Below are 25,515 nucleotides of genomic sequence, written 5' to 3' on the forward strand. Positions count from 1 at the left end.
GAACAGTGGGTGAGGGAGGGAGTCCCGTTGCTGCTCTGCACCTGCAATTGGTGGGGAGAAGGCGGGGTATGATAGGTTTGGGTGGAGGGCACTACATTTCCGGGCAGTGTGGGTCTCGCGATCGGTAGCTATTGCTCTCTCTCTCTCTGTCAGGCCTCTGCTGTTGTAATTGTGCAAGTGCAGCATCAAAGTCAAGGCTCCCCCTGCTGCTGGCTGGTGAATTAAGCCTTGCCCACTGCCTTTAGCAGCGAGAAACAGTCTAGCCCATTTTCTCATGCACTATATTGCACAAGATTGAGCGTAAAAACTCGCCCAAAAAACAGATCTGCTACTCTCCTATTTTCACACCAGCTGGACACTTAGGGCCCGAATTTACCACTTTGATTCTAATTGCTGAATCTGGGAGTGTTTCAGATCCAACTTTTAGATCCATTCTCCAGCGCCCCCATACCACTCTGCCTGAAATAAAATCAGTGATTCCGAATTGCGCTGCAGAAGCGTGTGGGTGGGGCTCATTGCGCCAGAAACCCTGCTGCTCCGATTGGAGCCTGCAACTACGCACGCGCAGTAAAAAAATAGAAAAGCGCTCCTCTGCCACATCACTCCCGGGCCCAATAATACCCCCGGCCCCCACAGATATAGCCCCACTCCCGCAAAATAACTGTTCCCCTTTATCCCCACAGATCCCCCACCACTGGACCAATTGCAGTCCCCTTCCCCCTTTCCCCCTCCCCCCACCAACCACACGCAAAGTGGCAGTGGACCTCCCCCTTCCCCCCTCTGGTCACACGCAGAGTGGCAGTGAACCCCCCTGCCCCCCCCCACCCTCACACAGAGAGCCATCTGACCCGCCTCCCTCCCCCCCATCAGAGAGCGATCTGACCACCGCCCCCCCAACCATCACCACTGATCTGAGTCAGACAGCCTCCGGAATTCCTGAACTTACCTCCTCAGAAGCTGGAGCACCCGGATCGGACCTTTGTGGACCATATCTGTTTCGCGCCAAATCTGGACAGTTGAACACAGTGGTAAAGGGTGATGTGCCAGCAAGTTTGGGTGCCCAGTCCATTAAGTCCAAAGATGTGCGGGTTATGTTGATTGGCCATGATAAAATTGCCCTTTAGTGTCCTAAGATGCTTAGGTTAGAGGGACTAGCGGGTAAAATGTCTAGGAATATGGCGGTAGGGCCTGGGTGGGATTGTGGTTGGTGCAGACTCGATGGGCCGAAGGGCCTCTTTCTGCACTGTAGGGTTCTGTGGTTGTATACCATCGAAAGCATTTCTTTTTTTTCTAAAGTCAGTTTAAATGTATGCAAATGCATTTAAATTGATGTCACGCCATTTTCAGTGATTGGTAAAGGGGGACCGGGTGCAGAGGCAGGCGCAGATCCCACACTACTCGCCTCACGCCCGACTTTACCAAGTTTTCACACCCAAAAACGGGCACAACTTGATGATAAAATTGGCCACTTAGACTCATTCTCGTAAAATTCCACCCACAGATTCTTTATTTGCAGAGTGCCAGGCTGTATAATGTAGTTTTGTTTTATTTATAAAACTGCCCATTATGGGGAGGTGATGGCCAAGTGGTATTATCGCTAGACTATTAATCCAGAAACTCAACTAATGTTCTGGGGATCTGGGTTTGAATTCTGCCACGGCAGATGGTGGAATTTTAACTCAATAAAAAATATCTGGAATTAGGAATCTACCGATGATCATGAAACCATTGTCGGAAATACCTATCTGGTTCACTAATGTCCTTTAGGGAAGGAAATCTGCCTTCCTTACCTGGTTCAGTCTACATGTGACTCCAGAGCCACAGCAATATGATTGACTCTCAAATGCACTCTGAAATGGTCTAGCAAGGGCAAACAGGGGAATAAATGCTGGCCAGCCAACCAGCAACACCCACATCCCACGAATGAATAAATAAATAAAGAGCAAAATAAATAAGGTATTTTGTGCTTTTGAAAACTTTGAATTAGTTGTTTTTTTTGGAAAATAAGACAGGATGTGTTTTTTGGCATGCAGTATCCTCAATGTTACTACCGGATGGTGTCAGAAATGCTTCAGCCACTCCCTGCTGCACAGGAGTCATCAATCGATTGAGGTACTGTTGGTTGACGCACATAAGGATATTCTCTGGTTTGATATCTGTGTGCAGGATGTTACATTTTGTGTGTAGATAATTGAGGCCTTGCAGAACCTGTGAACAGAGAGCAGCCAAATCAACCACGATACGTTACGTGGATCTCCAATCAGAACTGGATGATCAGTCAATCAGATTCTCCTGTTGTCAACTGTGAAATAACAGAGCAGTTGGTTTTTGATAGTGTTGACTATTCTTTCCTTCGCTGCCTTACTGCAGGCTCCTCTATCACTGACAGTGCTCTATCCAAGAGAGGAGGGGGCTGTCATTGTTCCCAGCTCACTATCTTTCTCAGGAAAAAGAAAGGACTTGCAATCATCTGTTATCTTATCAAATCCTCAGATTGTGCCAAAGCACTTTTCTTCATCAGTAAATTACTTTTGAAGTGTGATATTATTGTTTTATGAGAAAATGGAGGTAAATATTTGCGCAGAGATGGATGCCACCAATGGTGAATAATATGAATGACTAGCTAACCTGTTTCTGAGGGAGGAAAATTGCTCAGGATACCACAAAAAAAACCTCACTCTGCTTCAGACAATATTATAGAAGCTGAAACTGATTATTAATCTGATGGGGGCACAGTATGTAGTCGTTATGATACTGTAATAGCAATCTAAAAGTTAAAAGTTCAAATAACTATTGTCAGGCCAATTAAGGGCAACTCGGGATGTACAATAAATGTACATTGTCCACAATTTGAGAGCAAATAAAAAACTATCAAAGTGTCCTGAGATGACAGGGTGTCTTGGCTTATTCTGGGTCTTGGACGCAGAAACTATAGGCTGACATCTCAGGGGATAGCAAGAAGTGGGGCAAGAGCTTGGCCTGTTCTGCTCCAGATTTTTTGGCACCCACTACTGTCTTTACGGATCATAGATTCTCTACAGTGCAGAAGGAGGCCATTTTGCCCATCGAGTTTGCATCAACTCTGTGATAGAGTACCTAACTCAGTCCCTCTCTTCTGCCCTATCCCCGTAACCCCACACACATTTACCATGGCTAATGCTTCTAACATACACATCTTGGGACACTATGGGGCAATTTAGCATGGCCAATCCACCTAACCGGCACATTATTAGAATTTGGGAGGAAACCAGAGCACCCAGAGCAAACCCACATAGACACGGGGAGAATGTGCAAACTCCATACAGTGACCTGAGGCTGGAATTGAATCCAGGTCCCTGGCACTGTGAGGCAGCAGTGCTAACCATTTTGCCAGCGTGCTGCCCAATGATCTAAGCAGTGGCCTTTCCAACAAAAAGTACAGTTGTTCAAAAATCATTCCTATGGAATCAGGAGATACAGAGAGATCTGGGAGTACAGGTCCACAGGTCCTTAAAAATGGCAGCAAAGGTGGAAAAGATGGTAAGAAAGCATGCTTGCCTTCATCAGACAGGGCACTGAGTATAAAAGTTGGCAAATTATATTACAGTTATGTAAAATGTTGGTTAGACCACATTTGGAATACTGTGTCCAATTCTGGTCACCACACCACCAGGAGGTGGGGGTTTTGGAGATAGTACAAAAACGGTGTTCAAGGATTTTGCCTGGTATGGAGGGTGTTAGCTATGAGGAGAGATTGAATAAACTGGGATTGTTCTCGCTGGAAAGATGGAGGCCAAGGGGCGACTTGATAGAAGTTTATAAAATTATGAGGGGTCTAGATAGGGTGAACAGTTGGAAGCTTTTTCCTAGGGCAGATATGACAATTACAAGGGTCACAAGTTCAAGATAAGCGGGGGAACGGTTCAGTGGAGATGTGTGGTGGAACCTTTTTACAAAGAGAGTGGTGGGGGCCTGGAATGCACTGCCAAGTGAGGTGGTTGAGGCAGATACATTAGTAACATTTAAGACTTATCTGGATAGGTACATGAACAGATGGGGAATATAAGCTATTGTCTTGACAGGACAATGTGATCGGTACAGGCTTGGAAGGCTAAAGGGCCTGTTCCTGTGCTGTGCTGTTCTTTGTTCTTGGTTTATTCAGCTTCTCGAAAATGGTGGGCTGGCCTGTGAGTATTCCTCATCTCAGGAAATCCCCGGAACAGCAGCCAATCTCACCTGGTGGATAATCTTTTTGACACAAGTCATGGGGAGCCCCTGCCGCTTTGACCTGAGAATCCAGTGGTGAAGGTGGTCACCAAGCAGTTCAATAACCAAGCACACATCTGGAGAAAGAGTGAAGGAATGATACGAAATATGTAACCACTCCTGACCAATCAGGAGTGATGTTTGAAGAACTAATAAAGAATCGCATTTATGTAGTGCCTTTTCACACTTCTCAGAAACATTTCAAAACATTTCACTCACTGTGCATTGCTTTGAAGTGCGATAATTGTTATTATCTAACCAAACACTGTAGATGTTCTGCATTACACAATGAGTCGCACAATCAATTAATCTGCATTTGCTGACAATAGGCAAGAGAGGAACAAAGAACAGAATACACAATGTTCTTTTCCAAATACTGCTCTCCAATAACAGCCATCTGAATAGACAGGCCTTGCAGTCAACATCTCCTTCGGGCGGCATGGTGGCACAGTGGTTAGCACTGTACCTCACGGTGCCAGGTTCAGTTCTGGCCTTGGGTAATTCTCTGTGTGGAGTGTGTACATTCACCCCATGTCTGTATGTTTTTCCTCCGAGTGCCCCGGTTTCCTTGCACAGTCCAAAGATTTGTGCGTTAGGTGCATTGGCCATGCTAAATTGATGCTTAGTGTCAGGGGATTAGCAGGGTTATATAGGGTTATGGGAATGGGGCCTGGGTGGGATTGTGGTCAGTGCAGACTCGATGGGCTGAGTGGCCTCCTTCTGCACTGTAGGATTCTATGTTGTAAGTATTAGCTTAGTTTATGAATTTAAACCTCTGATATGGATGAGAAATTATAACCTTTTAAACCACTTAGATTACCAGGTAAACTATTATAATACTGCCAAAACTAGAGGTTACTAAATAATTGTGATATAGGCCTGAAAACAACACTTTCCATTCTACACAGGTTATTGCACAGGTAGACATCCTTACTTTCAATTTCACCCCAAAATCTATTCATAAAGGGAAATTACATTTAACACTGAGCTAATTCCTAAAGTTCTGATAATCTCAAATGATATCATTCTGAAATCACTCGTTAAGGTAATCATACACAAAACAGTTCTGAGAATTGGAGAAAAGAGACATGCTGAAGAAACTTTTCATCTTGCACTCATCAGGATAAAATAGCAAGAATACCAAATTTCAAAGAGAATAGAGGCCAACAATTCAACAACTTTTTATCAGGTATCATAAATTTGTTGTTCCATTAGAGATTTGGGGTGGGACCACACTTATCCCAAGGCGGGAAAATCCCACCCCAGATCAATGGACCTTGGCATGTATTGTGTCCTGCCTGCTATGATTTCTGTGGTGGGCAGAATGGGAAAATTCCACCCTTGGTACTCTGGCGATTTTGCCCTGATGAGTGAAAGGTAAGAAGTTTTGACAGCTAGTCTCTTTTCTCAGCAGTACACGAGTTCTGTAAGACCAAGCAACTGTTCAAAGCCATCTTCTCAGCTCACTCATAAACATGTATCCCTTTCAATCAGAAATAAACATGTGACTGTGCCCGGAATTCCGCCACTCAGTAAACTTTGACATAGAAGATCACGAGAGCTGCCTGAGATAACTCTCATATCTCCCTCTGCTTGAATGAAAAGCCCGGCTAAGCTTGAGAACTTGTGACATAACTGAGACACAGAAGCTCACTGCATGGGTAACTGGTAAACTCCCCACAGGAAACACTCTGCAGCAATCATTAAATACAAACTACTTCAAATCACCATTAAGTACTATGCCATATTTATAACAAATCAATGTTATCTCAAAGTAGATTGAAAGGATATGAATACCATTCGAACCAACTATTATAAAATCATCCAGTAGCTGAACAATTCGCTCTTTGCCGGGGTCCTTCGAGTTTTTCCATCTCACCTGAAAAAATAAATAGAAAACGAGGGAAAGTGTAAATCATTTGCTGATAACCAGAGTATTCTCATGGGTATTTCACTCTTTGAAATCCTGGCAGTCCGTGTTGGGAGGGTGTTACTGAATCCTTAATTCATTGCTGCAAATTCCCTGATGGGGTTTGGAGGAGGGACTTCCTTTTGGAAGTAACCAGGACAGAGTGGATTGTTATATTTTTACATGTGATGCAATTCAACGTTCTGCTTTAGTAATCCCTGCAAGAATTTACGATGAGGGATTACAAGACTCCATGGAATTCCTGTAATATCAGGAGCATTACAACACTTACAGGTTCTCTAAACCCATATTTTGTTCCTATACTTGTCTCATTTACAGTCCCTTTTGTCTCACACCATCATCCTGTTTGTCATTTAGTCTCTGCCACTTTCCAGCCTGTTACAGATGCTCTCCTTTAGTTTTACCCCATGTTGCTTGTCTCCGTACCTGTTTAAATATTGTTACATCCCTAACTTCTTTCATCAACCTGAAACACTAATTCTGTTTCTCTTAGAGCAGCACAGTGACACTGTTGCCTCACAGCACCAGGGACTCAAGTTTGATTCCCAACTTGTGTCACTGTCTGTGCAGAATCTACACGTCCTCTCCATGTCTGCGTGGGTTTCCTCCGGGTGCTCCGGTTTCCTCCCACATTGGGACCAATGCACATTAGGTGCATTAGTCACGATAAATTCTCCCTCGGAGTACCCGAACAGGTGCAGGCACGTGGCAACTAGGGAGATTTTCACAATAACTTCATTGCAGCGTTAATGTAAACCTACTTGTGACAATTTAAAAAAAACTCTCCAAGATGCTGCCATAAGACAAAGACCTTGCAGTTAAATGGCATGTTTCTTTGGAACGTCCCCAAAACACATTTAACAGAGTACATTTGCTGTGCAGTTACTGTTGTAATAAAGAAACATAGTGAGCAATTTACACACAGCAAAATCCAAACAAAGTTGCAAATAAATATTGGCCAGGTAATCTTTTAGTAAAATTGGCAGAGGAATAAGTGTTGACTGGGAGGAATTATCCTGCTCTTCTTCAAGTAGTGTGATGAGATCTTTTATGCCTGAGACGGGACACAAGGTCCCTGTTTAATAACCCATGAGGCAGGATTCCAATAGCACAGGCAATATGCTCCAGTCTCTGGATTGGTATCTGCGGCCACATCCATCTTTCTGTTTGTTTAGCTCTTCTGTCAGGGAGTACTCACACATTTCAGAAGCTTGATCTCGTCTTGAGCTGCCTCAGAAAATGCCCTTGCACTCTTTGCCACCTTCACTGCCACAAATTTATATTTTCTGTTAAAAAAAATAGCTGTATATAGCTTTCTTACAAAACAACTTGCATTTGTATATCATCAATAGAAAAAGAAAGAGTCACAAGGTAATTCACAAAGGCTGTTCACCGTGTAATGAAGCAGTCCTTGCCTGTATGCAGCATGACCTGGACAACATTAAGCTTGGACTGATAAGCAGCAAGTAACACTCAAACCATAACAGGTGTCAGGAAATGATCACCCGAACAAGGGAGAATCAAACTACTTCCCCTTGACAACAAATGGTATTACCATCACTGAATCTACCAAACATTACCATTGACCGAAACTCAACTGGACCAACCCACACAAATACTATGGCTGCCAGAACTGGTCAAAAGCTGTGTATTCTGCAATAAATGGTCTATTTCCTGACACCCTAAACCTTTTCTATTGCCTACAAAAGTTTATTTATTTGTGTCACAAGTAGACCTACATTAACACTGCAATGGAGTTACTGTGAAAACCCCCTAGTCATCACACTCCGGTGCCTGTTCAGATACAGTGAGAGAGAATTTAGCATTGCCGATCCACCTAACCAGCACGTCTTTCAGACTGTGGGAGGAAACCGGAGCACCCGGTTTTTTAATTCAACTTTTTCATTCATTTGTGGGACATGAGTGTTGCTGGCTGGCCAGCATTTATTGCCCATCTCTAGTTGCCCTTGAGAAGGTGGTGGCGAGCTGCCTTCTTGAATTGCTGCAGCCCATGTTCTGTGGGTTGACCCACATTGCCGTTAGGGAGGGAATCCTAAGATTTTGACCCAGTGACTGTGAAGGAACGACCATATATTTACAAGTCAGGGTGGTGAGTAGCTTGGAGGGGAACTTGTAGGTGGTAGTGTTTCCATGTATCCGCTGCCCTTGTCCTTCTAGATGGAAGTGACTGTAGGTTTGGAAGGTGCTGGTGAATTGCTGTAGTGCATCTTGTAGATAGGACACATTGCTGCTGCAGAGTGTCAGTGTTGGAGGGAGTGGATATTTGTAGATATGGTGCCAATCAAGCGGGCTGCTTTGTCCTGGATGGCCTCAAGCTTCTTGAGTGGAGAACTTGCAGACTCTGCACAGAGCGTGACCCAAGCCAGGAATTGAACCTGTGTCCCTGGATCTGTGAGGCAGCAGGGCTAATCACTGTGCCACAAGGAAAGGTTCATGAGTGCGACTTACCTAGATGTAAGCAGCTGCAATAACATTCATGTAAATTGACACCATTTAGGACAAAGAAGTTGGTTTGATCAGCACCCAATCTCACTATTTCAGCATCCATCAGTGGCACGGTCTGACTTGAGAGTTTTTTCCACAGACGGTGCAGAGGGACCTCGGGGTCCTTGTGCATGAGTCGCAAAAACCCAGCCTGCAGGTGCAGCAGGTGGTCAGGAAGGCTAATGGGATGCTGGCCTTCATAGCGAGGGGGATTGAATATAAAAGTAGGGAGGTCTTGCTGCGGCTGTATAGGGCATTGGTGAGGCTGCAGCTGGAGTACTGTGTGCAGGTTTGGTCGCCATACTTATGCAAGGATATTTTGGCCTTGGAGCGAGTGCAGAGGAGGTTTACTAGGCTGATACCGGAGTTGAGGGGGTTGAGCTATGAGGAGAGGCTGAATAAACTGGGCTTGTACTCGTTAGAGTTTAGAAGAATGAGGGGAGATCTCATTGAGACGTATAAGATGATGAATGGGATGGATAGGATAGAGGTGGAGAGACTCTTCCTGCTCAGAAAGGACAGTAGGACTAGGGGGCACAGCCTCAAGATAAAGGGGGCGCGGTTTAGAACGGAGTCGAGGAGGAACTTCTTCACTCAAAGGGTGGTGAATCTCTGGAATTCTCTGCCCGTTGAGGTGGTGGAGGCTGCCTCGCTAAATATATTTAAGATGCGGGTTGGTGGGTTTTTGATAGGCAAGGGGATTAAGGGTTATGGGGAGAGGGCGAGAATGTGGAACTGAGCCACGACAGATCAGCCATGATCTTATTGAACGGCGGGGCAGGCTCGAAGGGCTAGATGGCCTACTCCTGCTCCTATTTGTTATGTTCTTATGATTTACTGCAGCAACTTTCCCAGCTCCTCCCAAATCCATGATTCCCACCATATAAAAGGACAAGTGCATGGAACACCACCATCTACAAGTTCCCCTCCAAGTCACGCGCCATCTTGACTTGGGTATGTACTGTCATTACTTCATCATCACTTTGCCAAAATCTTGTAACAGCATTGTTGGTGTACCTTCACCACAGTGATTTTAAAAGGTGGCTTACTACCACATTGTCAAGGGCAACTCAGGATGGGCAAGTTAGTCTTGTTGGTGACACCCATATTGACATGAATGGAAATGAAAATCAAGAGAGAAATGAAATGTGCTGCTGTGATGATATTCTGCTATTAATATATTTTAAGTTTGAGGAGGGCTGCTTTAAGATGTTTGTTACAAGCGGTCGGTTTGTATGGGAGAAATATAACAGATGCTGGAAAGCAGGATAATTGCTCTTTTTAGCCGCGCAAGTGTCTATTTTGCAGATGGCTTAATGAGCTTTTATTTGCCAAAGAAAGGGAGCATTGCTTTTTCTTTGACTGAAGTAATAGGAAGGTGAGTTAGGTACACAAGGCCATATAATCATGCAGCACTAGAAGTAGAGAGGAACTAGGTTTGTAGCTGAGAAAAATAGCTTTCTGAGTTGAGTTGCTGAAGAGGGCTATTTAAAGACATTACAAGCAGTTCTCTTTCCCTCCACAAAACATCTCTAGAAGTTCCAAAGCTGTTAACAAAAGTTAAAACAAGGATGTCTGGATTTTCTAACTATTTTTAAAGAAGAGTTTAAGGCCATAAGAGAAATATTGCTTATTTGGAACTGAATAGTGATAAAGTAGAAGTTAAGAGTTGTTTCTTTTCATGTTTAAAGATTATACAATGGTTAAGAGTTAAACTGTTTCATTTTGTTAGAGTCATATTTAAACTGAATTAAGCTTGTTTTGATAAAAAAAAATCCCTAATTTATCAGTGGAATTGCTCCTGAGGTGAAGCATCCTTTCCTCACATTTATACCATAATAGAAAAATTGTTGAAACCTAGTCTGTCTTCATGATGTACTTTGAAAGTTCTGATCTGGAACTCTAACACTGCTGACTCACTATCATCTGTTTCACACTATTGGTAACATGTACTGTCGTGCTTCCTTCAATCAATTCTTCCTCTTGGAGCCCACAGATGTTCAAAACCCAAGCTTTTTTTAAATTAATTCATGGGACATAGGTGTCGCTAGCTGGTCAGCATCTATTGCCCATCCCCAGTTTTCCTTGAAATGAGTGGCTTGCTAGGTCATTTCAGAGGCAGTTGACATTGCTGTGGCTCTGGAGTCACATGTAGGCCAGACCAATTATGGATGGCAGATTTCCTTCCCTAAAGGACATTAGTAAACCAGATGGGTTTTTCCTGACAATCAGCAATGGTTTCATTGTAATCAGTAGATTCTTAATCCTAGATTGTTCTATTGAATTCAAACTGCCATGTGGGATTCAAGCCCAGGTCCCCAGAACATTATTTGGTTTCTGGATTACCAGTCTAGTGATAATACCACTAGAGCCTCATCTCCTGAATAATCTAATCATTATTTTCTGATTTACCTAATCTCTTACCATTTTCAACCATTTTGGGTATATTCTTGATCATTAACATTGGTTTCTCAATTTCAAAAAAATGTAACATTTAATAAACCCAATACATTACTAAAGCCAACGTGAGCGAGCTTGATTACTTACAGCAGATCCCAGCAAAGCCACACTGTTGAGTAATAGCCCCAGCCCAATTTTCTCACCACTTGATATCTTCCATTAAAAATGTCCCCTAGTTTCACTGGGTGGTAGCCTCCTGTAAAGACACATTGGTTAGTCTTCAGCTTTGGGTCAACACTTATCAGGGAATAATATATTTTAAGAACTAGCAGGTGTACATCTTTTGTTCACATGTGTATATGCATTAGTGGACATTTTCATGTCCTGAAATTGAGATTCCAGATATGACAAAAATATTGTATCACATTGTGTATTAAACTTTATTTAGCAAAGGGCGCAGAATTATCATAGCAGAGCTAAATGTTGCTCCCTATACGGGCAGCACTGTGGTACAGTGGTTAGCATTGCTACCTCACAGCACCAGGGACCAGGTTCGATTCCTGGCTTGGGTCACTGTGTGGAGTTTGCACATTCGCCTTGTCTCTGCGTGGGTTTCCTCCCGCAATCTGAAAGATGTGCTGGTTAGGTGCATTGGCCCAAACAGGCATCGGAGTGTGACAGCTAGGGGAATTTCACAGTAACTTCATTATGCTGTAAGTCTTACTTGTGACTAATAAATAAACCTTTACTTATGCGGCTATTTTAATTTAAATAGTTTTCCAAGTGATTTTTACTGATTGTCTTGTCTTTCAGACTTTCTGGGTAACATTCCAGCAGCAGCCATGCAAGCTTTTGTTGCAAATTTGCATTACATTTGTTGAAAATTTCTTTTCATAATCAATTGGTGAATTAAACAGAATATACAATAAAAACTGGCACGTCACAAGCAGGAGTAAAACTTTTCATGAACAATTGCTATAAACACCAATCCAAGGCACAAGTCAGGAGTGAGATGGAATGCTCTCCACGTGCCTGGATGGCTGCAGCTCCAACAACACTCAATAAGCTCGATATCATCGATTTTCACAGTAACTTCATTGCACTCGCCTCCTGTATTCACTCTATCTCGAGTTTGCAGTGGGGTTGTTAGTAGAAATTGAATCACATCAAAACTAAGAAGTTGGGACTTACAGATTTGTCTGCTAGGACAAAGGACTCTGCAACCTCCCATTAAGACTGAATGGTTGGAACATTAAGAATCTCAGGAACGCAAACCCTTTATCAAAACCAAAGTGCCAAGGTGGGAATCATCTGACATTACTCCTATAGCTAGTAATATTACCTTGTGAGCTGCAGAGCTCAGTCTGCCATCTTTCCACTCACCAAGCAGCAGAATGGAAAAGGGTTCTGTCCACGTTTGAATGCCTAGCCCCATCTATATTATTTCTACTGAAACTTCTGTACCATTGCAAACAAGGCTAAATTAATCTTTGTGTGCCTATCTCATCAGGGAGTCTGGAAAAGTGAATTATCCAGCATCAGTTTTCAACCTGCCAACACCATTGGACTTCTGATTCTGGGCTCTGGTCGCCTGTGAAACAATAACTATTTTCTCTGTGGCCTGTACCTTATCCCTCTATAATTGTATGAATGCACAGGGGGCTACACTGCAAGTCTCCTTCCACGTGTGAGTGTGTGCAAATAAACTAGCCCTCTGCATTTGCTCTGTCTCGAGTTTGCAATGGGGTTATTAATAGAAATTGGATCACATCAAAACTGAGAAGTTGGGATTTACACCACTGTTGGTAAAGGGAGAAATCAAATCACCTTCCTGTTTATGGATATGTGGGGTAAGCAGAGAAATTGGAGTTGTTTAAATGAATCACCCTTCTAAAATGGAAAAAAAATGAGTGCGACCGAGTTGAATTTTGTGGTCTATATGATAATTTACCTGAGACTATAACTTGCCACTATCTGGCACTGAAGAGTCTCACCTGTGCGATATTCTGCTGGATCCTCTTGACCCTCATCTAAGAATTGCCTTGATTTGTTGAGTACTTGGCTGGTGAAATCCTCTCCAAGAATCTCCTCCTCTTTACACTGAGGTCTGAAATAACAATAAAAGATAATGGGTGGAATTCTCCCAAAGAAAATTCTCAGTGTTGAACTGGCAGGAAAACTGGGGTAATTCAAGCTGTCATTTTTTCAGTGGGAGTTCACACTAGAGTCTCCTACACTTAGTGCAATGCAGGGGTCACCAGTGTGAATATCATTAAATTTCCGGGGGTGGGGACTATTCACGTTGGAGAGGCTGAAAGTAGTGTGACTCTGCACATGCGCAGTGATACCGAACTGTTGGCTTCTTGTTTGCTGACCAGCCCGGGACCCCCATAGTGCTGCCTCCCCAGCTCCCTCTATGGCCTGATCACAGCACCCCTCCCCCTAATATTCCCAGCCCAAATCTGCCCTGGACCCCCAATCTCCAGTGCTGGGAGGTGCTAGCAGGGTGTGAACATGTGCAGGAATCCCATGAATTGTCCCTCCCCAACCCGTGCAATTCTCCCAGGCTGAAAATTAGCGCAGTGGGGCGAGAGAATTGCTCCCAATATTTGGATGACCTTAGAAACTTCAAAGGTGGTGGTTGCGAGTAGGATTCTGATGATGATGTCAATAAAATATGGCAAAAAAGCAAAATGCTGCAGGTACTGGAACTCTGAAATAAAAACGTGAAAAATTATGTAAATACACCAAAGATAAGGCAGCCTCACCAAAGGCTGATCTGACGAGAGGTGACCTGGAAAAGTGAGCAGGAATTCCAACCCCTGCCAAGGCCAGGGTCAGATTTAGGCTGGAGCTAAAAATAGCACTGCTATTATGGGCATCGTGGTGTACAGTGGTTATCACTGCTGCCTCACAGTACCAGGGACCTGGGTTCGATTCCAGCCTTGGGTAATAGAAATTTGCACATTCTCCCCATGTCTGCATGGATTTCCTCCGGGTGGTCTGGTTTCCTCCTACGGCTAGGGCACTGTGTACAAGAGTTGGGAAATCATGTTGCAGCTATTTAAAACCTTGGTTAAGCCGCATTTGAAGTATTGCGTGCAGTTCTGGTCATCACACTACCAGAAGGACATGGAAGCATTGGAGACAGTGCAAAGAAAGTTCAATAGGATGTTGCCTGGTCTCGAGAGTGTTCACTATGAGGAGAGATTGAATAAACTAAGATTGCTTTCACTGGAAAGATGAAGCTGAGGGGAGAACTGATGTCTACAAAATTATGAGCGGCACAGATAGGGTGAATAGTCAGAGACTTTTTCCCAGTGTGGAAGTGTCAATTACAAGGTGGCACAGGTTCAAGGTGAGAGGGGGAAAGTTTAAGGGAGATGTGCAGGGGAAGTTTTTCATGCAGAGTGGTGGGTGCCTGGAATGTACTGTCGGGGGAGGTGGTGGGAGCAGGCACATTAGCAACATTTAAGAGGCATCTGGATGGGTATGTGAATAAGGAGGAAATAGAGGGATACGGCCTGAGTAAGGGCAGTTTCTTTTAAGTTTCTTGGGCACCATGATCAGCACAGGACTCTGGAAGTTTAGTAAGTAGGGAACTCAATTCCTACTTCAGTCTCTGACTATGTGGAATGGACATAGACTGTGAGGTCGCGGTTGGGATTTCCCGTCCATGCTCGCACCAAAACCAAAAAAATCTCACCCGATGTCAACAGACCTTTGTTGGTCCACACCACCCACCACCCCCCCCCACCCTGCCACTACAAGCCCCGTGGCAGGCAGGCCCTGGAAAATTCTCCCTGATGTCTTTTACAGCTCAGAACAATGTGAAGTCAGCAGGACTGGCACACAACTTACGACTTTTACCATAGATCTTTAAAGCATCAATGTGCTCTGCAACAAGCTTTGGTAATACGCACTGAAAGACAAAACGTCAGTATTTCGTATTCATCTCGTGTTTCACATCAGTCTGAACTGTATGAGGAAAGACATCATTCCACCCTCTAGTCTAAAGCAGCGCATGCGCCATCATGTCCCATTGCAAACTGATATCTTGGCAGATATTGTGGTGACTAATTCAGGTTACCTTACCTTCCTATCTGGAAAATACATTGTGATGGCGAACTTCCAGAATATTCTATACGCAGGGAGACTCATACTGCTGGGATGTCACACCCTTCTATCCAAATAACTAGTTGAGGTATTAAACTATCAGATGACAAGAAATCATCTATTGCTCCATTCTTGTTGCAAAACCCACTCACCCATGCCCTCACTGCCCTGATCAAATTACTACCACCATCAAAATGTTCCTTAAAAGATTCCAATATTTGCCTGTTCTACATTTGCAAGTCACTTACTAGTTTTACAAGTAGGCTTACGTCAGCACTGCAATGAAGTTACTGTGAAAGGGAGTGGGTAAGAGTCTCAGAGAGTTGGTGCAGAGTTCATGCAGACTCAATGGGTTCTTTCTGCCCTGTAGGGATCTTTTGTGTAAACAAAATGGTGACAACAATCTTAAACTTGCTTGTCACCAACTTGAACCTGCTGTCCTGTTGCCAAGATTTACTGTCCCTCTTTGTCGATTTCTTTCAACGTTGAAAAGCTCAAGTTTCTCTCAGTTTTCACCATATTTATGTATCACCGTGTCTGTCCTTCCCACTTCTCTGCAGAACTGCCTGGTACTGAATACCTGTCCTGCACACGATATGCCGAATTGCATATGTTGGCCTCAGGGTTACCAACCCTCCAGGACTGGCCTGGAGTCTCCAGGAATCGGAGAGCATTCCCAGGACACTGTAAGATAAATCCTGGAGATAAATTGTCAGGGCATTAAAAATGATATTTTCCCATCATTTTCTTTGAACATAACCACAGATAAAAATATTGAAATTGGGGGAAAAGGCTGTCTGGCTGACAGTAAGGCAGCATCCAATTGGGTAATGAGTCTTTTTTGCTTTCCAATTAGCATAGGAAGCTGGTGTGTCATGAGGAAGGATGTGTTTACCAACTAATGGCTGGAGCATGGGGGCAAGTCGTGTGGTGAAACTTCCAGGAAAACATTTAGGGGGCAATCTTACCTTCTTGTCCTGCCAGTTTATGGGTGGGGTGAGCCAGTAACATTGCAAGAGAGATCACAAATTGGGTTTGTACCCTACTGGGCTGGGCCAGGCCTGTTGTGGGGAGGGGGGGGCAGGAGCAGGGGAGAGGGGGGTCAATTGTACCGTGATGATGGGTGGAAGGAGTGCTATTTGGAAGGTGGTGCCGATTGGCTGGGAGGCTAGTGATCACAGCGGGGAGAGGTGGGCAATATCCGGGGGGAGTGGAGGGGGAGGGGTGACTGACAGGTCTTTCTGTTCTATGAAAAAGAATATAGAAATCTGTGCATGTGCAATTGCGCCCTCTATTGGGAACTGCTGGCTTTCTGCCAAGCTTAGGCTCTACCTCTTTCCCCCTACTGGCGGAAAACAAATTGTGCATTCTTTTTGCACTGAGTGGCATAAGATTGGACTTATGTGGTGGAATTTTATGGCCTCGCTTGACCTGAGACCAGAAAATCCCACCCAAGTTCAATGGACGTTTCCATTGTCCCCCCTCTCCCTCTCTGATTCTGTGGCAGGTAGGACAGTAAAATTCTGGCGGTGGCCTCATTGAAAAGACAGATCTGAAACTCACCTGTTTTCATGCTTGTTTGAGACTTAGAATTTATTTGGTAAGATTGCCCCCTTAGTCACAGTTGGCAACCCTACTTGCTGCCTCCTTGGAGGATAATGTAGGGCACTGGGCACCTGAGTCATGGCTGCCTGATTATTAAAGAATATGTACTGATGCTTTCCCAACAGATGTTGCCAGACCTGCTGAGTTTTTCCGGCATCCTCTGTTCTTTTTTCAGATTCCAGCATCCACAGTGTTTTGCTTATTTTTAAGTTGTGAGGTTTGCCCAGCTGTTTAAGCAGATGGAGAATGCACAGAGGAAAAAAAGCCCTTTTCAAAAATAAAGTAACAAAAAAGTATAAACAATGAAATATGATGCGTCTTGGAGCAATTCTGCGCCCCCACAAAAGATTACATTTTACCATCAAATATCATTTTCTCCCATGAGCCATCTGTTGCTACAGAAACTATTTTTATCTTGCTGGATGGGCAGACTATCAGGAATCAGTCTCTATGGTAACCTTCCCTTCCTAAGTGATGACCAATTCTTTACATGGCCAGGAGTTGCTCAATGAAGTCTTTGAAGAACAGCCATCATTACTTGGCAGCAAATAAATCCGAGAGTTCTCTGCACTGCTGTAGCTTCTGACATTGTATTGATAGCAGCACAAGATATGATAAATTAGCACAAGTGACTTACACGGTGTTGTCACAAAATCAAGGGATTTGGTCACAATTGGGGTTGTAGTTGGACAGCTCACATCAAATCATTTTTTATCACCACCGTAACACGAACAGCAGAAAATTGAAACTCATTCATTTCTCAGTTGCAAACAGAAAAGATCCCAAAGGCCCCTGAATGATATTGCCATCTTGTGGAGAACTGGGAGCAGTTTTGCACTGTGAGTCAACACCTTTGAGAAATTAGGGCAAGATTATTTTTACTATGGGTTTAATTAACTTAATATGAGTTTTCCACATCCAGCAGAAAGAAAGGCGCTTTTAGTCTGAGTCCCAGTGATTTAGCATGTTGTTCTTTCAACTTCTAGACACAGAAGTATACTATGTTAAACTGTTGCGTCAGTATTCTCTTTGTGAAATTACCCATTCACTTCTCAAAGGACAGGTCAGTGAATTATTTCCCAGGTAACTGCTCAGCGTGGGCATGCATTATCCAGGGTTGGATAGTCATTGGTGATTATTGCAAATGGCCCCTGATGTCACCTGAAAGGAAGCTGGATTATTGAAGCTCAGTCACTTTCACTGTCATTGGCTATGTAATGCCTCTAGAAGAGGTGGGATCTAACCTCTGGTACAAATGGGGCTCAGTCTCTTGCAGAGATGGGGGTCTAATCTGTGATATGGGTGGGGTCCAGTCTCTCATTGAAGTGGGGTTTAACTTGTGGTAGGAGTGGCGTCCAATTTCTCATTGAGGTGGGGTTTAACCTGTGGTAGGGGTAGAGTCCGGTCTCTTAGCGAGTTGGGGTCCAGTCTGCGGTACAGATGGGGTCTGTTGAGTTGGAGTCTAGCCTGTGGTAGGGGTATGGTCCAGTTTCTCATTGAGGTGAGGTCTGACTTATAGTGGGTAGGAGGGGGTGGGGTCCAGTCTCTCACAGTGAGGAGCTCAGGGTCCATGACAAGCTGATGACACATTAAGGTAATGTCTTGTGAGACCACCATCCACCTTAAACATTCACACTTTCCACCATTAGCACACAATGACAGCAGTGTGTAGTATCTACAAGATACAGCATAGCAACTACGTAGAACTAGAGGGCACAGTCTCAAAATCAGAACTAGAGGGCACAGTCTCAAAATAAGGGGGGGGACACTTTAGAACGGAGTTGAGGAGGAACTTCTTCACTCAAAGGGTGGTGAATCTCTGGAATTCTCTATCCATTGAAGTGGTGGAGGTTACCTCGCTGAATATATTTAAGACACGGGTAGATAGATTTCTGATAGACAAGGGAGTTAAGGGTTCTGGGGAGAAAGCAGGAAAGTGGAACTGATCCACTTCAGATTAGCCATGGTCTTATTGAATGGTGGGGCAGGCTCGAAGGGCTAGATGGCCTACTCCTGCTCCTATTTCTTATGTTCTTATGTTCTTAACTTCGATGGCACATTCCAAACCTGTGACCTCTACCACCTGGAAGGATAGGGGAGCAGACACATGGAAACACCACCATCCTTATGTTCCCCTCTGAGCCACTCACCATCCTGCGTTGGAAACATATTGGCTGTTCCTTCACTGTTGCTGGGTCAAAATCCTGGAACTCCCTCCCTAAAAACACTGTGATGTCCCTTCACCATGGGGATGGCAGCAGTTCAAGATGGCAGCTCGTCACTGCCTTCTCAAGGGCAATTAGTGGTGGGCAATAAAAGATGGCCTTGCCAGCGATGTTCATAACCCATGAATAAATTTAGAAAAAGGAGAACAGCTTTTCAAGCTTTGTGAGTTGTGATATTCTATTCCGACTGCCTTGGTTTATATACACAGAGGTGTACAGATGATGGTTTTTCTGTAAAATCAGTCCAATCTCCCTGCATTATTCCTCCTGATCCTCTTCAATGCAACGGAAACAGGGGATGTTGAAGGGAAAGAGCATAAACTCTTAAGGTGCAAATATGACAAATGAAAAACACCAGCAATTAGCAAAGAGGAAATGGCAGGAACAGAAGCATAGAAACGAAAAAAGTTTTCAGCAACCCGAAGCATAAAGAAAGCAGCTTAGATTGATATTCACATAGCGAGGTATTATATTGGAGAAGTGAATGCTTGGTCAAAATGACAGGTATATGCCGAGAGAGGTGAAAAGGTTTAATCAACTTTGAAGATAGCCTTTCATGCCCCTTTTGCCTGTGACCAGCCTTGAGCAACCCTGAATCTCTTTATTATACTGAAAACCATTTCAAGAGGCTTTGTTGTGGATGTATATTTGATTAGTAGATGACTTTAGCAGATACTGCAAACCAGCCATATCACAAACTCAGGAAAATGGCAATGCAACAAGTTATGGGATGAGAGAACAAGTGTTCCACCTCCACAATCAATTTCCCTCTTCTAACTGCGCTGAACTTGCTCTGAAATGAGCAAGAAATGTAGCAAAATTCCAGCCAAATGTAGCAAATTTATCCTGCCCATCTCCTGGCCTCTGTGTGAAATGTAGAGAACATGAGTGAGATTCTCCGGCCTCCCAGCCGCACGTTTTCCAGTGGTGAAGGGTTGCACGCTGTTGGCTGGCAGTGGAATTCTCTGGTCCCACCGCAATCAATGGGAATTCCCATTGATGTCACCCCATGCCGCTGTGAAACCTGCGGGTAGGGGAGCGTGGCAGGCAGGGTCAGAGATTGCCACTGGCCTAAATGGCCAGAGAATCATAGAATCCCTACAGTGCAGTAGGAGCCATTCGGCCCATCGACAGCAATCCCACCCAGGTCCTTTCCCCATTACCCAACTGTTAATCCCCCTGACACTAAGGGGCAATCCAGCATGGCCAATCAATCTAACTTGCACATCTTTGGAGCTTAGGAGGAAACCCACGGGGAAAATATGCAAACTCCACACAGACAGCCAACCCGCGTTGGAATCGAACCTGGGTCCCTGGTGCTGTGAGGCAGCCATTGTGCCACCAGGCTGCCCAAGAATCCTGGCCCCTTTTTTTTTTGATTAATTCACTTTTAGATGAAAATCGCTGGCATTTGTTGCCCATGCCCTGATTGGTTTGCAAGGCCATTTCAGAGGGCAATTGAGAATCAATCACATTGCTGTTGGTCTGGACCGGATGAGATAAGGACAGCTGACTTCCTGTCCTAAAGGACATTAGTGAATCAAATGGGTTTTAGGACAATGGTTATCTTTTTGTTCCAGACTGATTGAAATAACTGAGCTCAAATTCCCCAGGTGCCATGGTGGGATTTGAACTAATCTGGATTACCGGTCCAGTAACACGCTCACAATGCTACCTAAACACCAGCGGTACATCAGGGTTAGAACTTGCACCAAGTGGCGGCTGATGTTCCAGACTGTACTGAGCTTAGTTATCATCCCAGTGACAAAGATGGAAAGGGACTGAAGGCCAGTGACAGATATATTTGGCATTGGGTTTCTCTATGTTGTGCTCTGCCTGAATAACCCGGGATCAACACGGGATCAGGCAACAGCTTGCTCTGCAAATTTTCTTTCCTTTTAATGGCTTCTGCTTTTTATACTGTTGGAAACGGGACAGCAATAAGTCAGCAACACTCACACCAGCTGCCCTCTCAGCCTCAATGAGAGCACAGCAGCAGCACCAGCGCTGTATCTGCAGTCCACAGCAAGTACGGTGATATCATTCTGGATGTCTCCAACCCCCTGAGGACCAAACCTCTGCATTAAATTTCAAGATTTATTTTGAGTCTCAGCGCTTATCGATTTTCAACAATTTATTTTGCATGCACATTAACACATGCAGGTGTACAGGGTGCAAGTTGAGATAGCTCAGTTAGGGGGGTGTTGTTAGACTGAAGACCTAAAGGACCCTGGTTCAAACCCAGGTTTTGGCATAAGCCCATCTGCTGGGACTGCATTTCGCTTTGCAGTGTCTTCCCTCTCAGCGGTTAGCACTGTTGTCTCACAATGCCAGAGACCCAGGTTTAATTCCCAGCTTAGGTCACTGTCTGTGTGGAGTTTGCATATTCTCCCCGAGTCTCTGTGGGTTTCCTCTGGGTGCTCCGGTTTCCTCCCACAGTCCAAAGGTGTGCCGATTAGGTGGATTGATCATACTAAATTAATCCTGAGTGGTGGGGGACTAGGTAGGATAAATGCAGGGGCTAAGGGGATAGGGCCTGGGTGGGATTGTGGTCAGTGTAGACTTGATGGGCCAAAGGACCTCCTTCTGTACTGTAGGATTCTATGACAGATGATAACCAGCATGATCTCCTGACAGCCTATTTATAAAACAGCCCAAATGTTTACAGGGAAGTGGAGAGGGTTCAGAGGAGGTTGAAACTGGCTTGAGAGCTGGGTCAGAGACTGGGAGATTCTATCAAAGTGAAGAACAAGATTTCATCATACTTTTTATTCCACTTCCCGCCCAACAGTTGGTCAAATTGACAGCGTAACTGGCAAGCAGAAGATGTCCAAGGCTGGGAACTGCAGATGGGCCCAGAAATTTGAGTGCAGGTATGCACGGGGAGGAGGTGGCGGGGGAGGTGACGAATGGGGGGATGGTTAGTAGGGGAAAAACTTGGCAGATACAATGGGGTTTGTGGGGGTAAGAAGTGACAGTGGGGTGATGGAATGGGAGAGAGAGCCTATCGGGGGGACGTATTTTACACAGAGGGAGGTGGGGACCAAGCAAGGTGGTTGAGGCCGACACACTGAGACTTATCCAGATAACCACATGATCAGACTGGAAATAGAGGGATACAAACGAATGATCTAGTTGGGCGCATGAGCAGTGCAAGCTTGGAGGGCTGAAGGGCCTGTTCCTGTGCTGTGTTGTTCTTTGTTCTTTGTATGACTGGGGGAGAATGAGGCTGGTGGCTGTTTGGGGTCTGAGGGTGTGGGAGGACATTGCAGGGGAATGTGGGGGATTATGATGTACAGTGGAGAACCTGAAGGCTTCTGTTAGGGACTGTGTGGGAACATTTCTCCTCCTCCTCCTGGCCCACAAGGAGTGCTGAAAAATACATTTATGAAGTTAGCAGCTCCTGCCTCCTTTTCACCGCTGGCTTTGTTGACTCATGGAAATCTCATGCTGTAGCAGTGAATTAAATGCAAGGAAATTGATTGAGATAAATTAATAAAGTATCTGGTCTCTCCCTGGGGGCTCACTCAGACATCACAATATCCATGGCTGTAAAATAATGGTGGGGCTGTGTTCTCCATATTGAAACTGTTCATCCCACCCATCATGCAGAGAATTAATAGTGAGGCCAATAGATGAGTCTCAACGTGGAAGCTCCCAAAGAAACGAGATGTGGGATGGGGAGGATGGTGGTGAGGGGGAGCACAAAGAAGTTTTGTTCACCTCCGTCGTAGAACGTTAAACTTTTGGTTCAGTAGCGCATAGAATCATAGAAAATTAGAATCCTTATAGTGCAGGAGGAGGCCAATTCACTTCATCAACCCTTCACCGATTCTACGACAGAGAAGCTTGCCGGGGCAGTATCCCCGTAACCCCACATATTTACCCAGCTAATCCCCCTAACCTGCACAGCTTTGGACCCTCAGGGCAATTCAGCCTGGCCAATCCACCTAACCTGCACAGCTTTGGACACTAAGGGCCCGATTTTACCATTGTGGGCGCGAAAACATGGTAAAGTCGGGCGTGAGGCCGTTAACGCGATCCGCACCCGTGTCCGCACAGATTGCCACTTTACAGAAACCCGGGAATGGCTGCGATCCGATATGGGCCCAAAACGGGCGCAATGGCGACTTAAATGTATTTGCATGCATTTACATTGAATTAATGAACTGCTGCCCAACTTTATCAGCAATTCCCCCTTGACCATGACGTTCGCCAATCCAGAATCGTGCCAAAACGGACAAGCTAAATAAAAGTCTGTTTCGGGCGCTAAAGAGGTGAGTTCAGAGCTTCCAACGGCTCTCTGACTCAGATCGATGGTGGGAGGAAGGGGAGAGCGGCGGGTCAGGTCATTCTCTGGTGGTGGAGGTGGGGGGAGGCCCGATCGTTCTCTGGTGGGGGGGGGAGCGTGGGAGAGGGCAGACCGTTGTCTGGTTAGGGGGTGGGGGTGGGGAGGGAGGCAGGCCAGATCATTCTCAGGTGAGGAGGTGGGGAGGGAAGAGGAGGCGGTTCAGATGTACCTGGGGGAAGGGGGGGGGGCACAGAGGGAGGGGAGTGAGGCCAGATCATTCTCTTGAGGGGGAGAGGTGGGAGCAGTGAGGCCAGATCATTCTCTAGGGGGTGGGGAGGCCCAATCGTTCACTGGTGGGGGGGGGGGGTCGGGGGGACCCGCTGCTACTCTACGGGCGATCAGTGGTGGGGGGAAGGGGGCAAGGGGTCGATATCAGTCTGGGGGGGGGTGGAACAGTGATGTCTGTGGAGACCATCGCTCCTGCTTTTCGCGCCCAGGCTGCTTTCTCTGCTTTTTGCAGCCCAGGAGTGATTTGACACGGGCGCGCTTTTTCAAATTTTTTCTAACCGTGCATGTGCAGTTCAGAGCTCTGATCGTTTCGGGCGTGCTAAGCCCCGCCCACTGCATGATTCGGACTCACGATTTTTTTCGGGTTGAGAGCATATTGGGGGGGGAGCCTGAAAGGATGCAGGAAGGAAGATGAATGAGTCACACTGCAGATGGCCTCTTCAACTCAATACCAAACTGAAAAGCAAGGGCTTTGCTAGTTTGTACCTCAAAAGCCATATTCAAACCTAAATACGCAATACCCTCTGTTCCAAAATCTGTCAGTTAAAAAACATGAGTAAGACACAACAGAGTGGCAGTGTTCTCAAGATCGTAGTCCCTCATTGAATGGATTACCTGTTTGGGCAATGCCATATACAGGAGAGGCTTAGAGACAGTACAGAGAGATAGGGAAAATCCTCACCTTGGACCAACTTACTCACTTCTGAGTAGCCAGTTTTTAAAGTTTATTTATTAGTGTCACAGGTAGACCTGCTTCCTGCAATGCAACAAAGTTATTGTGAAAATTCCCTAGTCGCCACACGCCAGCACCTGTTCAGGTACACTGAGGGAGATTTTAGCACCTAACCAGCACATCTTTCGGACTGTGAGAAGGAACTGGAGCACCTAGAGGTAACACAAAGGGAGAGCGTGCAGACTCCACACAGACAGTGACCCAAGCCAGGAATCGAACCCAGGTTGCTGGTGCTGTGAGGCAGCAGTGCTGACCGCTGTGCTACCGAGCGCCAGTTAGAGAGGGGCTTTGGGACATGAGTAGGACGAGATCATCTTCTTGTCCTCTCAGCTGCCAATGGCACCCAACATGGGTAAATCAGAGGCAAGGTGAGTGCCCAGAAATGCTTAATAATACAAGGTATACTTTGCAGAGTTATGGACTGCTGAAGGTCACCGATTCAGCTGACAGACCTACTATGTAAGAAGAGAGGGCACCGCAGGGTCAAGCACATCCAGCTGCAGCAAAATTGTTAACATTTACCCATTATACTCACAAACTTCCAGATAGGTGGGTTTGCTGATCTGCTCCAGTAGGTAACATCCCCTCTGGATGGCTGTTGACAGCGTTTCAATTCCGTCCTGGGATTCAAAGAACTCCACCGCTCTAACCTCAGAATTCAAGCCACAGTACGAACAGTTAGAGCAGTAGCCTCAAATAACCTCATACAACTCTGGATCACATTGCAAAGAAAAACAAACCTCATCAAAGGATCTCATTTTAGAGCAAGTCTATATTTTTAAAAAAATATGTTACTTACTTGTGGAAGCAGCTGCAGAGAATGCAGTCAGCAAGGATAAATAGCCCAAAGAGGGGGAGGAGTCTGTCACTAATTCAGTGTGGGTAACAGTTATAGCAGCAAGACCCTTCTATAGAAATTGTACATGACAACTGGCTGGATAGTGTGAGTAGGGAGAGGGAAAGCAGATTTACTGATTGGCCATTGACTTCCAAGGACACATACACAGCGGTGCCAGGATAGGTTGAAACTAAGGAGGGTGTGCTGTATGCTGTGAGGTTTGCTGCAAATTGCTGCTGTGGAGAAAGAAAGACAAGAGCAAAATGTCAATGAGGAATCGTTGGCACCTGTAGAATTCCTGGACTTTGCCAGAAATATGAGCTGTTGCACCACTTGCAC

The 25,515-nt window shown here is 45.2% G+C and overlaps 1 protein-coding gene across 1 annotated transcript in view; it reads right to left on the bottom strand.

Annotated features, from left to right (window-relative positions):
• The window catches only part of LOC145336040 (SRSF protein kinase 3), a 39,986-nt gene extending 14,830 nt beyond the window's left edge, over nucleotides 1-25,156 (bottom strand). Inside the window, exons 1-7 of the mRNA XM_080181718.1 lie at nucleotides 24,874-25,156; nucleotides 13,075-13,187; nucleotides 11,228-11,336; nucleotides 7,374-7,461; nucleotides 6,043-6,124; nucleotides 4,216-4,322; nucleotides 2,052-2,208 (exon numbers count right to left, since the gene is read on the bottom strand). Coding sequence (XP_080037844.1) covers nucleotides 2,052-2,208; nucleotides 4,216-4,322; nucleotides 6,043-6,124; nucleotides 7,374-7,461; nucleotides 11,228-11,336; nucleotides 13,075-13,187; nucleotides 24,874-24,920 — 703 coding nt within the window. The 5' untranslated portion in view covers nucleotides 24,921-25,156. The remainder of the gene's footprint in view (nucleotides 1-2,051; nucleotides 2,209-4,215; nucleotides 4,323-6,042; nucleotides 6,125-7,373; nucleotides 7,462-11,227; nucleotides 11,337-13,074; nucleotides 13,188-24,873) is intronic.
• Nucleotides 25,157-25,515: the final 359 nt, after the last annotated feature.

Source organism: Carcharhinus amblyrhynchos, chromosome 3 (assembly GCF_965287045.1).
Source record: "Carcharhinus amblyrhynchos chromosome 3, sCarAmb.v2.hapA, whole genome shotgun sequence".
NCBI lineage: Eukaryota > Metazoa > Chordata > Chondrichthyes > Carcharhiniformes > Carcharhinidae > Carcharhinus > Carcharhinus amblyrhynchos.